The sequence below is a fragment of the Limulus polyphemus genome, unplaced genomic scaffold (assembly GCF_000517525.1).
Source record: "Limulus polyphemus unplaced genomic scaffold, Limulus_polyphemus-2.1.2 Scaffold1711, whole genome shotgun sequence".
Taxonomy (NCBI): Eukaryota; Metazoa; Arthropoda; class Merostomata; order Xiphosura; family Limulidae; genus Limulus; species Limulus polyphemus.
The window spans coordinates 77,709-93,222 of NW_013667321.1; the positions used below are offsets into that span (position 1 = coordinate 77,709).

The following is a 15,514-nucleotide window of genomic DNA, read 5'->3' on the forward strand; positions in this document are numbered from 1 at the left end:
TTTCTTTTGATAGTTAAGTCTTATCTTTTTCCATGCCAAAACTTTCTCTAGCTTTAACGTTTTAAAAAATTCATTGCTATAAGATTAATTACCAGAGGTGAGTTCTTCCGATGCTGCTTACCTTACCCGTTAATGTCATCTAGGTGAAATGCCATATTTTGCTTGTTTATATTCGCTATGGTAGTGACAGCAGTTCGGCTTTATCCAAAATTTTAAGTAGGCTCATTTTGACCTCCAGATATGTTTGTTTTTGTAGTTTTTTATTGCATCATAAATACATAAGACTTCCTTAAGTAACAAAAAGCAAAAGAAAAGTACAAGTTAAAGTCGAGTTAAACCCATTTTATTCAACTCAATAGTTAGAATAACTGTGATGTAAAATAACAATAATATTAGTGATAATTTCAAAAGCATTATAGGCCCGGCATGGCCAGGTTGTTAGGACGCTCGACTCGCAATCTGCGGGTCGCGGGTTCGCATCCCCGTCCCACCAAACATGCTCGCCCTTTCAGCCGTGGGGGCGTTATAATGTAACGGCCAATCCCACTATTCGTTGGTAAAAGAGTAGCCAAAGAGTTGGCGGTGGGTGGTGATGACTAACTGCCTTCCGTTTAGTCTTATACTGCTAAATTAGGGACGGCTAGCGCAAATAGCCCTCGTGTAGCTTTGCGCGAAATTAAAAAAACAAACAAACAAACCAAAGGTATTACCCTTTCCTAGCGCAGTAGAGGCTTTTCAGTAATAAAAAAATAGTATAACAGCATATTAATTAAAAGATTGCTTTGATGTGATTCGCCAGTTATGGTGCTAAACGCCACAAACCTGGCTATAATAAGTTCTACGAATGTTATTTATTTCTTTTTTTGTTTATTTGTTGCGTACATTGAGATTGTACCAAATTATTGCTTGTCACATCTTACAACACCTTCTTTATTCGATAAAGTGATCAACATTTGAATTAACAAACGATTTGAAACAATAATCAAGATTTAGGTGTTTGATGGTCAAAACTATTTATTTTTCTTCATTCTTCTCTTTTCATGGTAATAGTTATTTTTATATATCATTTGTTACAGTACAATTCGAAAACACAGTGCCCCTACTGGCACAGCGGTATGTCTGCGGACTTACAACGCTAGAATCCGGGTTTCGATATCCATGGTGGGCACAGCACAGATAGCTCAGTTTGTAGCTTTTTTGCTTATTTTCTAACAATCAATCGAAAACACGGATATGTTTACTGTAGCGCCATCTCGTGGAATCTTTGAAACATTATATAGTGTAGAGTTAGTAGAATTCTATGTAAGCCTATCGTTTACGAGATTCCACAATCCTAACTCTATCTGTTGTCTTGTTGTAATCATTTCGATAATAAACCATATGAATATAAAAATGTAGTGCCAATTAGAGAATTGTAGTTGTAAAACTAAAAGGTAAGGGACACACTTTAATTTACTAGACTTGTTACATACTTAATAAGTACCAGCACAAAGCAGGGTATATGTTCAGTAAAATGCAAGAGAAGTATTTGTATTTTATAAGGTAGGTAGGTATGACATAACGTAAAGTATCACTAAAACCATACTTTAGGATTCGACATCGATTCGACTGCTGTGTTTGACAAGATACACTGACTGGACACTATAATATTATGACTTTTACCTAATATCAGATTATACTACCTTTCGCCGCGATAATTGCCTATACTGGGTTGGACGTTAACTTTACAAGATGCTGAAAGTTATCTTGTTCAGTTGTAGCACACTAGGCTTACCTACGTGAAGTCATAACCAAGGCAGACGTAGGAAGTGATCACAGAATGGTGAGAACAAAAATTAAGATAGATAACAGACTGGCAAGACTTAAAACAAACGACAGAAGAAAGCTCTCAGGATCAATATTAATCATTTAAATGGAAATAAAACAGATTTTGAGTTAAACCTAAGAAACTGATTTGGAGTGTTGGAGGAAGACCAAGATCTGAATAACTTTTGTGAACAACTAAATGAGATTTTAATCGAAGAATAAGAAAAAATCAACAGGTTTTCAAAAACTTTAAATAAAGATGAAGAGTATGAGCTTATAAAGAAAATGGATGGCAGGAGAAAGAAATTGAGATAAATAGAGAGGAAAAGTCGAATATACCGATTTAACTAAGATAGTAAGGAACAAAAGAAAAACAGAGCAAGAAAAAGAAGGAAAGAAAAGATTAAAAAAGATTTTAAAAGCTGGTAGAGGACCCCCACACATAAAGGTAAGTTGTGTTCATTTTATTTTTCTATTATTTGATTAGCTGCATGTAAATCATCTGTTGTTGAGAAATTTTTCCTAAAGTCTACTTGTTCTCTTGGTTGGGGTTCGTCCAAAATTCTTTCCAATCTGTTTTGTAGTAGTCTTGTGAATAGCTAATATAAATGAGATAATAGGCTTATGGGGTGGTAATTTTTATATCTTGATAGTCTCCCTTCTTGTATAAAATGATGATCTTGGCCTCTTTACATTTCTTTGGTAACATTTATGACTCCAATATTTTGTTAAACAATTTTGTTATCTACTTTAATGTTTCAGTTTCACCTGCTTTCAAGTTATCACTGGTGATCATATCGTTTCCTGGAGCTTTCCTACTCTTCATCTCAGTTAATGCATTCTCCACTTCCGAGACTGAAATTTTAAGTACTTCTGTTTTATCTACTTTGTTGTTCTAAAAACTCATTTCTGTTCCCGTTTCATCTTTAATAGTTGATGTATATAAATCTATGTAAGTATCTGCACATATCTCAACTATTTCTGTTCTATCATGTGTGGAGATTCCTTCTTTATCTTTTATTGAGCACATCTTACTGTTTACAACTCCTCTATTAATATTCGTAAATTTATAGATTACGAAAAGCGTTTGACTCTGTAGAACACAGCGCAATATTAAATGCTTTAGCTACAATAATCATCAATCTAACATACATCGAAATCTTAAGAGATATATACACAGATTCAAAAGCAAATATACATCTTAATAAAGAGGTATCATCAGTGATAAAGATAGAGAGAGGGGTGAAACAGGGTGATCCAGTATCTTCGAAGCTGTTTACAGCAACTTTGCAAGAAGTATTTAAACAAACTAAGGTATAGAATGAAGGTATAAAAACAGATGGTGAGACAATAACAGATCTAAGGTTTGCAGATGATGTAGCTCTCTTTACAAATTCAACAAAAAAAGATGGAAGCTCTATTAAACAGTTTGAATGCCAGTAGCAAGAAAGCAGTGTTAAAATACATAAGGTAAACACCAAATATATAACCAACTATCATGACACAGATACCATCAGAATTGAGAATGGAGAAATAGAGTCAGAGTACAAATATTTAGGACAAACCCTCAAAATAGAAAACACAAGAAGGGAAGAAATTAGGGTAAGAATAAAAGTAACATGACAATATTTTGGAATGTATAAAGAAATTCTAGAGGATCAAGATATCCCCATTACTTTGAAAAAAACAAAATAAAAAACAACTCATGGATGAGTGTATACTACCAACCTTAATATATGGCTGCCAAACATGGGCACTAACAAAACAGATAAGGAAAAACATATAAACCACAAAAAGAGCTATGGAAAGAAAAATACTTCATATAACACTACAAGACAGATGGGGAAACGACAGAACAAGAAAAAACAAACAAATATAATAGATACAGTAAAGTTCATGCTAAGAACTAATTAGAAATGGGCTGGGCATGTAGCAAGGTATTATGACAATAGGTGGACATTAAGAACAATAGAATAGCAACCTAGGACAGGGAAAATATCTAATGGAAGGCAAAAGAGAAGATAGAGGGACGATATAGTGGCGGAAGTAGAAATGAGATGGACACGGTATGCTAAGAATAAGAAATACTTGAATGGTCTGACGGAGAGCTACATCTAACGAGGGATGACTGCAGCTTAGTTAGACGGAATACGCTTACCTGCATAAACTTACTTTTTAATAAGTAGTATGTAATTAAATGTTTTACACTATGCAACGTTTTTGTTTTCGTCGTGGGACCATATAACCCCTGTTATAGAGAGGTTGAAACGTTTTTCTGGGTGTGTAAATTTAGTAGCCATTTTGTAGAGTGATATTCATCTTTTAGTACAATAGCTACAGCATACAGAAAGTATTTGCCAGATCTCCTGTGTTGATTGGTTAAACTATGAACCTGGTGTTTTGCTGGCAGAGTCTGTACTTGTTTTTCGTTTCACTTCTTGTCCTGGTGCCCTCGAATGGCATAGCAGTACTTCTGCGCACTTATAACGCTAGTAACTGGGTTTCGATACTTGCGGTGAGCGCAGCACAGATAGCTCATTGTGTAGCTTTGTGCTTAACTACAAATAAATAACCTTGTACTAATTTATCTAGTAAAAACCCATTGCGTAATATATGTTCTCTGGGTGTAAAGCTAGCCAACCAACATGCATTTTTCAGATATACTTTTATTTTATTGAGTTCAATTTACAAGTTAATTTCGATTAATACTTATGTTTTTCTGTTGCACAACTGGTTTCTTAACAACCAGATCCACGATCATTCTCTTATCTGCGGGCTCTAACTACCTGTTGGTTAATTAACCAAATTTACTGCTTATTCATCCAGAGTTATCAGAAGACAATTAGAATTTGAATACAATGTTCAAATTTGTGGTTGACGAGATAGAGATACAGTGATTGTGCTGACCGAGGAAGATGGTTGAAATTACTATCGTGCTTTTTGAACCTTGCAAGTATACAGTAGATTGTTGTAAAATTGTTTTAAAAGAGTCTTAATTCATCATGATAGAAATACAGCTTTCGGGGTGGACCTGTTTAGCAGCAACATTCAAGCACACTGTGAATGTATATAACTTCATTTTTCTAAGAGAATGAAACGGTTTAATTATTGCTAACGAACATATCCCATATTACTGTATGTCGGAACAAAACAAGCATAATTAAGAGTTTTTACCTTCAGCCAAAAGAGTAAACACCTTTCATTATATCACTCACATACTTCTAATGATTTATATCCACACTTTGCAATCTAAACATTGCTGAAGTCGTGCTTTCTGTTGGTATTTTACATAAGCAGCTTTAAAACTGGTTGTTGATTGTCATAAGCCATTTTATTGTGACGTTCTTCACATGTTGCGGTTAGAGAGATTCTACATAAAGGATCTGGGCAATTGGGACATATTTTGTCGCCTGTTCATTTTACAACGAATCCCATCGAAGCACTTTTTCCCTCATTTAGCACCAGCAGCTTTCAGTCATGGTCAACGTTGGTAAACCTTGATAACAGATGTCTTTAAACAACCAATAGGTTTGGCACACGATTTTCTGTAGCCCTTAAACAACCAATAGGTTTGGCACACGATTTTCTGTAGCCCTGGTCCACAGATTTATAATGATGCCCTTTAAATCTTAGTTCAGTTATATAAGGACAAATATTAGGAAATATATAGAAAATATTTGGGGTCCCTAGTTCCGATATTGACAACAGGTTAAAAAATAGTATTTGACGACGACACCCTTATGCCAGACGTTCCCTTTACACCATGCCTCTTTCAAACTCGGAAAAATCCTTCTTCTTATATGTTTCGCATATAATAAGATATGATTACATCTCTGCGTTTATTGGATTCAAACAACAATTTAACACATTACATGATTGGTCGGTTCAATATATACAAATAAATGGATGGCTGTACAAAAGTGTTAAGTAAGTGGATATATTTATGTATTTCTTATCGCGATGAATGTTTTATTATAATTCAACTACGTTATATATTTAAACCTTTATTTACAAGTTTTTACAAATGTTTAGGAACGTTTATATTAATTGCTAAAATGTTCCTTTTTGTTTGGCCTGATAGAAGGAACTGTTTTAATTATTTCTTACTTATTTCAAGCTATTATTACTAACTTTAAAGAACTTGGTTAAGGCATATAAAACATAAAAATGCTAACTATTTTTCGTTAGAGAAGTGAAATGTATTTGACTTATTTAACTGTTTCCACCCATTCCAGGTACAATATGGATGGACAACATATTCTGCAATGGGAATGAAATGAGTATAGAGAAATGTCCATTTGACGGTTGGGGAATAACAGATTGTATTGGAAAAGAGGCCGCTGGCGTCATCTGCCAGGATGGACACCTCTCATCTGCTGAGTCTTCGGCAAATTATTTCTACAACCAAGCACCAACCAAATACTTCCCACGAAAGGTAACTACGTTGAATTTGACTTATATAACACAGATATGGACTAGAAGGTGTTAAAAGGAAACGTATCGAAGCATATAGTAAAATTTTAATTTTATTCCAACATATGTCGTCTTCAACTCCATTAGGAACAGTTGTATTTCCTCGTTGCCTACAAATAAGTAAATATCAAAGTAAATAAGTGCGCAAAAATAAAAATCGTTAACATAAATGTTTCATTGCACAATATTTAGCTGCCGTATTTACGAAACAGTTTATTCGCTTCTTTGTCTATGCATTTGAGGTATTTAAAACATTTTCTAACATTTCCAATTTATTAATGTTTCCAGTTTGCAATGATGACAATTTCTGATCAGTAGTTATTGACCCTAGATTGTATTTAAACAATTAGTATAACAATCAGCAGCTTGACAATAAATGTTCTTGTATCCGTCCCTGTTTCATTGTTGGGACATCACCCTTTAAATTTTTGGTAACGTTTTAAATTACCCATATTAAAATGCACTGATAAACATTCACCCATCTATTCGTGTATTAAAAGCAGGAAGGTAAACTGTTCGAACTTGGACTGTGCAGAAATTGCTGAGAAGATCCTGTAGTTCCTAGTGTACTCTCCTGAATATAAAATATTAAGACATTAAATTTGAATTGTACTTTTTTCTAAATTTTAGAGACTGTTGGCTTAAGAGCGAAGTATAAGCTATCGTCTATTTTCACTTTTATTTATTACCCGAGGTGCCGAAATATGTAATGTTTCTTTTGCAGCTTGACCCAAACAATTTTTCTATCCGGCTCGCTGGAGGGCTCTCGCTATCTGAAGGACGAGTGGAGGTGTACGTTCCAGATATCGGATGGGGAACAGTGTGTGGCGATGGTTGGGAAATTCTAGAAGCGAATGTTATTTGCAAACAACTGGGACTAGGGTATGCACAAGAAGCCCTTCAGGTAAATGCATAAAAAGCTCAAAGTTAGCTCTACTATATGTATATATATATATATATATATATATCACTCAAAACAACGATATATACAAAGTAATATTCAAACTATTCTTACATTCTAAGATTCCTACCTTAGGGGTCAGTAACACAAAAGGGTCTTGAGTGGTGTAAAGTGTACGGGAAACAAAACGACTCTTGCATATTGTCAATATGACAGTGTTGGAAACTGCGTTGAAGCTGTTGAAATATGTAGAGAGGTTTTAGTGAGAACCGTGGATTGGTTGCGTCAAAAATGTTTTCATTGTATAAAGTCAAACTTTGTCTGTGTTATTTACTAATTTTCAAATTCGAACTAATTAATAACAACCAACGATAGTTTGTTCTACGGTGGAGAGGAGAAAAATGTTGTAGTCATACACAGGGTCTACAGAAAACGTGGTTGTATCTTGGCCAATGGTATACACAAAATTGATAGAATACAAGTCTTTAGAAGTACGAGGCCCATAACTTAGGATTTGTTTATTTGTGATAGTTTTACATTCTAGCTCACATTCGTTCAGTGTTATATTTTCTGCTTGAAATAATTTATTCTCACCTCCAATCTGTTTGTTCAGTGTTACCATTTCATTTGGAGAGGGTTCATTCTCACTCCCAATCTATTTGTTCAGTGTTACCATTTCCTTTGGAGAGGGTTCATTTTCACTCCAAATCTGTTTGTTCAGTGTTACCATCTCCTCTTTCTTTTATAGGCTATAACACTGCAAAAATCTTAAGTTGCTTTATTTCATGCAAATTACACACGCAGGAGAAATAGTTCAGGTAAAGGAATATATAAACTATTCTTACCTTCTAGAATTCGATTTTTGGGGGTCAGCAACACAAAATGATCTTGAGTGGAGTAAAGTGTACGGGAAACGAAAAGACTCTTGCATATTGTCAATATGACAGTGTTGGGAACGTCGATTGTCCTGGAAGAGATAGAAACATTGCTGGCGTCATCTGTGTAAAAGGTAAGATTTACCTGAGATATGCAACAGAAATAATCTTCTAATTATTCATTCACTTTATAATAACAAATATTTCCAATACCGTTTTACGAAAAATGAGCAATAAATGAAAGTTAACTTTCCTAATACAGAAGTTTCTTCATGGAATCTAGAAGTTTGTTTTCCGTTCAATTTAATGTCTCAAAAAATGAAATATGATTTTAGTAAATATTTAAAAAGAAACTAACTGGTTTAAAAAACGTATTAGCGCGTAAAAATATATCATTCGACATACTTTCCAATAATTTAATTTAAATTAACAGTTAATCTTTTCAAACAAGTGTGTTGAAATAGAATATTTATTGTATGTAAATCGATCAAGTTCAGTTTGTCAAATCTGGATATCTGTGCAGATTGCGAGACGAGCGTCCTAATCCCCAGGCCATGCCAGGCCTACAAACATTATTATAGATACTTTTGCCAGCTGTAGTTGCAGTTTATTTGTTTCCTAAATCGTTGGGCAATTAATACTTATCAGAAGTAAATATTATCGGTCTGGACACGAGACTACTGTTAACTATTACTGTAAGATGAAGAAAAAGATGAGCCTGGAAAAATATTGGACAAAAAAGGATTAAAAACACATAACATTGTTCTGTGTTTCTTCTAAACGTTTTTGGACTGTTACTTGGTATAATTTAAGTTTTAATTTTTTAAGAAAATTGTTTCCTGATGTCTTAGGTAGTACTGGGTATTGTTCATCTGACATAATTGCTGTGTGTGCTATTCTTACTTATGAGAAAACATGGCTAGTTAGTTTCAAGTTCAGAGAAACTCCTTTCTAAAACATAAGCTTGACATATTAGCTCTGATTGCTTAATACTTGTTTTTTCAGCCATGTCTGACCTCATTCCAGATGAAAAAGAGATTGAAAGGTCTGCTTATTTGGATAAAAAACAGCTGTTTCAACTTCAATGCGCCATGGAGGAAAATTGTGTTGCTAGCTCAGCTTATCGGTTACTGAAAGAGAATAGAGATGGTAAGACCACTCAGAGAAAGGTAGTTGTGTTGCTGTGACAGAAGATAATTCTTCATTTTGTAAGGTGTTTACCAATAGATAGTCACAATATACTACTAAGCATTATATGACATCAATCTGGAAACATTTCCAATAAATTAGCTGAAAGCATTGCATTCTAGAAACAATAAGTTTTTATTAGCTAGTTAAGGTTAAAATGCTGTACTTATGCCAGATTAACAATGAATTGAAATATAAAATAGCAAATCTTGTGAGTAGATTTCGTACAAAAATAATAGTCAAAGTAAGGCAGAAATTGAAAAAAAGATATACCCTTGTAGGAAGATAACTACAGTAATAGCATTCAAAATACGTTGGGAATATCCCATTGCACCAGTATTTACCAAAGGCATGTGAAAAAAACATCAGAATTACAACATGAACTCGGTAAAAGTATTGTACCTATATATTAAACCCCAAAATATCCCGAGTCCTATTACCATTCATTGTGTGTGGCAGGTTCATGACATACTCTTCTCAGATTAAAATTAGTGTATAAAAGTACAATAAATATTGTGCAAGGAGAACAAAAAATGATAATTGATAATGAGTTATAGCAACTGCAGGAAAAAATGCAAAAGGAATTCCCTGAAATTAGGTAACCGCTGTAATAGCATTGAAAATATATTTCGTTTGTATCACTAAAATAATTAAAAGAACTGGTAGACTTATAATGCAAACTCAGTACGGGAAATGTATCACCAACGTTCCGAGTTGTGGTCATGATCTCAACCTTCTTCAGTAGCAAATAATCGTGCAGATAATACTTTACAAGTTACGGTTTAAACGACGAAAGTTGGCGAAGCATTAGAAACCAGTAGGCCTAAATTAAAATTCGTAAACTGAAGATGTGTTTTCCACATTTCTCATATATTGCTTTTCAGATTCAAATTCAAGGGCATGTAAAGATAGCAGTTTAAATATCAGAACTCGTCAGTTGGTCTGGACGATGTGGCATAAATGACTCTTTGTTTTTTTAATGATATTTCATTTCAGTACCTCAAATGAAGTGGTGAGCCAGAAGAGGGCTACGTCCTCACTTTGACTAAGAGAACGAACTTCTAATATAAGGGAGATGTGTGTAATATACTGGTTCAGAGATGAATTATAGAAATTGGGCAGTGATTGATAGATAGAAGTACAGGTAGTGAAACTTTGTGATTGAGTACAGATAAATGAACTTTCCGAATTAATTGTGTTTTAAAATTATCACCAAGTTACTTAAAAGTAGAAAAAAAAAGATCAGTGGCAATGTCGTAGATATGAATATTAAAAAGTTCAGAGTTACGACATGGTCGAAATTTCTTTCGAGTGGAACTAATATGATTGCTTTGGTTTTGGTATCATTGAAAGTTAGACGTCATTGACAACACCATGTAAGAAACTGATTAATGGCGAGTTGTAGAGACTTGTTTATAGTGATCATAGATACAACAAAGCAAGTTTCATGAGAATATTGGAACACATAAATATCTAGCAGTCGCCACACACCTGCTACATACATTGTGTAAAAAATTGGTAAGAGTACTGATCTTTGTTAAACACCTGCTAGGATATCAAACAGGCTAGAAAGGAAGCCTTCTACAGAACAAACGTTTTATCGTTCCTGAAGAAAGGAATTGATAAATCTGGCTTAAGAAAGTGAAAGGAGCATTTTCCAAAGTTTATAGAACAGACCTTTGTGCCCGACTGAATCAAAATATTTTTCAAAATCAAAAACGATTATACAGGATACCTGAAGTGAAAGCCTGGGTAAATAGTCGTGCATGGTTGAATAGTCTGGTTGAAAGGTAAAAGTCGATGTTCGAAAATATAACGATGAAGTTGTGTGACAAGAATGTGCTCAATGGTCTTGCTGAAAAAACAACAACAAAAACTGGTGAGGCTAACTGGACGGTAACAGCTTACAACAGTAGTCTCATTAATAGCCTTTAATAACAGTAAAATAATAGAAAATTTTCAAGACATTAGTGATCACATTGTAAAGTAAAGCCAGTAAAAGAAAGACACTTTTGGTGCCTGTTGTAGACGAAGATATGTGGTGCCATTTTACCCTGGAGCGTTATTAAACTTATGCCCAATTGCTAGTTGAACTATCAGATACTGTTATAGAGATATTCATATAATTAATTCTCAGTTCGTGATGAAAGTGCGGAGACAGGTCAAATGGAATGGGGTAAAGAAAACTGGTTTCAACATTACTGGGTATATGGTCTCGGACTCAAAAAGCTCTCTGATGAAATGTAACAAAAATATTTGCTTTTCAGTCACTCTCTAAAATTGGGTATTTTACAGTTTGTGAATGTTAAGTCATGAGACAAAAACTACGCCAAAAGTAAGAGGCACTGTGAACTTTCCAAAGTTGATTACACGCACTTCTCCAATTCTCGAAACAAAGATTTTAAAATATGGAGGCTTGGGATAGTTGGTAGATGCGAAAGGAAATGTAGGAAACTAGCTGGCGAAAGAACCGACTGAAGATTGTTTGCATAGGTGTTTATCTGTTCCAAAGCAGATTGCTTTTTTTATCGAACTTACATTGATAACTCATTACGGGATTATAATAAGAAATTATCTCATTTTTTCATCTAAATTTGAAGATCTATTCGTAGAGGTGAAGAATATGAACAATAAGTAATGGCACTAAGGTTGCAGAGGCCATCACAACATTATGATGGTAGTATTTGATTCTGATGCGTTTGAGATGGTAAGTTCAAAAAACCAGAAATATTGTTGAGAGTTGAATCAAAGTGACTTAACTCAGAAACAGATCTGCTGTGATAATTGATATGAGAAGGATAATATAACTTCAGAAATATCGATTTAAGTAGAAAAGGAAATCAAAGGGCAGGAGACAGTCCGAACGAACATAGATTGTTACTAGAGTTAAGGTTTTCAGGTAATCTCGCTTGAAATAGACTGTGTATTCAAGCAGGAATAAACGTTTTACATAAGATACCCACACCACCCCTTGTGATACCAGCTTGATAATAAAATATCGATGTAAGCTGTAATTTGAAATCCTTACAAACTTCGCAAGTTTGGATAACGTATCATTCAACAGGATGCAGTCAACATATTCGGTAGATAAAACATGTTCTAAAAAAAGGCAATATGGCTAAAAGTGATATAATTTGAGAAAAAGACATTTCACAGTCTGTTCCTTGAAAATTTTGAAAGTAAAGGTGAGTGTTAAGTTGCGTACAGATTAATATTATAGATAGATTTGACGGCAGGTTTTTCAGAAAACAAGAGGCCGATGAAATGGGTAAATATTTTACAAGTTAAGAATAACAAAACGAAAACATTCCATATAGTAGGAGGTGTAGTAATTGGATTAGTCAGAAGAATAATGTATTCCCTTGTTCGAAGAGGAGAAAACGAGGTTGGATCATCGGGTGTTGGTGCAGACTAACCTTCACATTTATAACAATTTGTAGAATGGCCCGGAAAACAAGTATTGTAAATAGAAATATAATTCAGTTGGTTAAATTGACGGAAAAATGCCGACCTCTGCACTGGGGACATTCTGATTTATTGGGACATTGAAGAGTAGAATGAAGGTTATAAGAAAGTCACTTTCTATAACGAATTGGTTAAGTCTGAGATGTTTGAGAATACGTCGACCTACTCACGTTGTTTGTAAATATATGCACCATAAACTAGCAGGTAGTGAATGACATCACAGCTCTTTGACAAAACACGATTAAAAAAAAAAGGACATGTGAAATTCTGAATTCGAATCGTGCGATGAATATAAATATTATCGGTAGCAAGTTTATAAGTCATTTCATTCTCAGTGATAGAAGGACTAGCTCCACGAGTAACACGTGAGAGATGAAAAGCTCTATGAAGGATAGGCTGTTGTTTTAGAGAATTGGTTAATCTTTTTGAATTTTTCATATTACTCCAAGTGTGGTGAATCCTATTTTTTTTGCATATGACATCACAGAGTTCGAAACTAGGATATTTAACCATCGTACCATTATGAGTTAGTATTATTTGTTTATCGCGAGGCAGTATTTGGAGATTTTTGCAAAACTTTAGTGAGATGTGTGTGTTTGAAATCTTGATTTGTCATAAGAAATGTCGGAAGAACAGGTTATGCTCCAACTTTCAAACGAAATTTGTCGAGGAATAAAATAGAAAGGCCGACACAATTTTGTGAAGTATGTCGATCACAGCTCGAAGGTAAAATAATGTGTTTAGAAAGAATGGAAGCAGAACATGAAACTTCTGCATAAGAAGGAGTTGTAGAAAAATGTATTTGAAGCAGGGATGAAGAATAAATGCGGCAGATAGTCAGCTTATTTTAGAAGACATAGAAGGCAAGATCGACATAGACGAGCTAAGATTGTTATGAGATGTGGAACAGTTCGAAGGTAGGCAACAGTGCATCCAAACTCATTACACAGGTAGTAGCTAGTCAACCAGAAATAAACAGAATACATGAAAAATGGTACGTAATAATCAGTCCAGTCAATATATCAAAACATTAACGCAACTCCTTTGAGAACGTCACAAAACCGCTCCACTTCCTTCGCTGCTCTCTTCCATCGCTCACCTGCCACAAAAAATACTATGAAACGCTGTCAATATATTCAGTTTGATACTTTAAAAGTGTTATCTAATTAAACGCTGAAAGCAGTCGAAACATCTAAACCAAATTGCCTAAAATTTGTAATTAAAATCAGAAGTATCTGATTGTAAATCCGAAATGGAAGATTAGGAGGAATGAGGAAAAACTATTTATTTTTTATCCCAACTTTTAGGTCTTTACTTTATAATACCATACTATACTCTCTTTCTCTCACTAAAAGTTGGATATATGTTAATTACAAAACATGCTATAGCCAAAATCGATGAAACTCCATAGTTTTGAGGTTTATGATCCAATAGCTGTTACAGATTATCTGTTTGTAAACCTGCTTTAAAAGGGTGCCAATAAAAGAAATTGCAAATGTAAGATATGATATATGACTCTTTCTAGTAATTGGTATAAATTATTCCTCATTTTCTAACATTAACTTTAATATATCATAAGAGAATCTTAAATGTTTTATGATAATTCATCGAAACATAAGATAAAAATGTTGCACATAAGTATAATTTTCTAAAGACAGCAGTAGAAACAACTATATAATAATGACAGCCATATTTACTATTGATGAAACCTGTAACACATAATAACGTGAGCCTAATGGGACAAAGATATCGCGCATTTGACAAAAAAACAACACATAGATAAATTTCAACTGGAACTCTATCTTTATTATCTGTTCTTATGCTAAAAAACTTCAATTGTGTGTTTTCATTTGCTTTTTTCTCAAAAATTTCAGCTAACATATTTGAGACGAGGAAATTGCTAAGATTCACCGCTAGGATAGGAAATATTGGGACAGCCGACTTCCTGCCATTTTTAGCGAAACGATCCTGGCAATGGCATGCTTGTCACAAGTACGTTTATGTGAGAAGGAAAATAAAGTTTGCCAATATTTATATACGTAATGTAGGGCATAACAAATTTTATTTTTCTGTTGCTTTATGAGTTCAATTTTTACGACTTAAAATTCTTGAGTTTCAAAAAGCTAAAATACATTTTGTTCGTTTTATTTATTTATTTGTTTTTAAACACAAAGCTACACAATGCTTTGCCCGCCACAAGGATAAAACATAAGGCAATTTTCATGTTCCTTGCACTTTTTCAAGGGTAGAATGTTTTTTTATTTTCTTTTTTATAAACCACCTTCATGCACCACAGATATAGAAACCGCCCCCCCCCCACTTTTGAAGTCAAAATTGCACCATTAGAATCAAGGCTTGAATTTGACCGTTATGACCTTCAAACTTACTGCTGAGCCATCAGACTGTCTCTCGTTTTTCAAAATATATTTCGGAGTATAGTAAAACGCACATTTTATTGAGCTAAGCGCTTCTTAACGCGTTGTACTTGCTGTTGTTTGTTTATTCTGAATTTCGTTTGTTTTTTTGTAATTAAGCCCAAAGCTACACAATGTGCTATCTGTGCTCTGCCCACAACGGGTATCGAAACCCGGATTCTAGCCTTGTAAGTCCGCAGACATACCACTGGACCACTGGGGGGCTCTGAATTTCGCGCAAAGCTTCACGAGGGCTATCTGCGCTAGCCGTCCCTAATTTAGCAGTGTAAGACTAGAGGGAAGGCAGTTAGTCATCACCACCCACCGCCAACTTTTGGACTACTCTTGAGCGTCACATTATAACGCTTCCACGGCTGAAGGGCGAGCATGTT

The 15,514-nt window shown here is 34.4% G+C and overlaps 1 protein-coding gene across 1 annotated transcript in view; it reads left to right on the forward strand.

The window, feature by feature from the left end:
• Positions 1–15,514, forward strand: part of LOC106464657 (lysyl oxidase homolog 2-like) — a 28,905-nt gene that overhangs the window by 11,320 nt on the left and 2,071 nt on the right. The window contains exons 2-6 of the mRNA XM_013924817.2: positions 6,042–6,241; positions 7,004–7,183; positions 8,033–8,189; positions 9,061–9,204; positions 14,583–14,700. Coding sequence (XP_013780271.1) covers positions 6,042–6,241; positions 7,004–7,183; positions 8,033–8,189; positions 9,061–9,204; positions 14,583–14,700 — 799 coding nt within the window. The remainder of the gene's footprint in view (positions 1–6,041; positions 6,242–7,003; positions 7,184–8,032; positions 8,190–9,060; positions 9,205–14,582; positions 14,701–15,514) is intronic.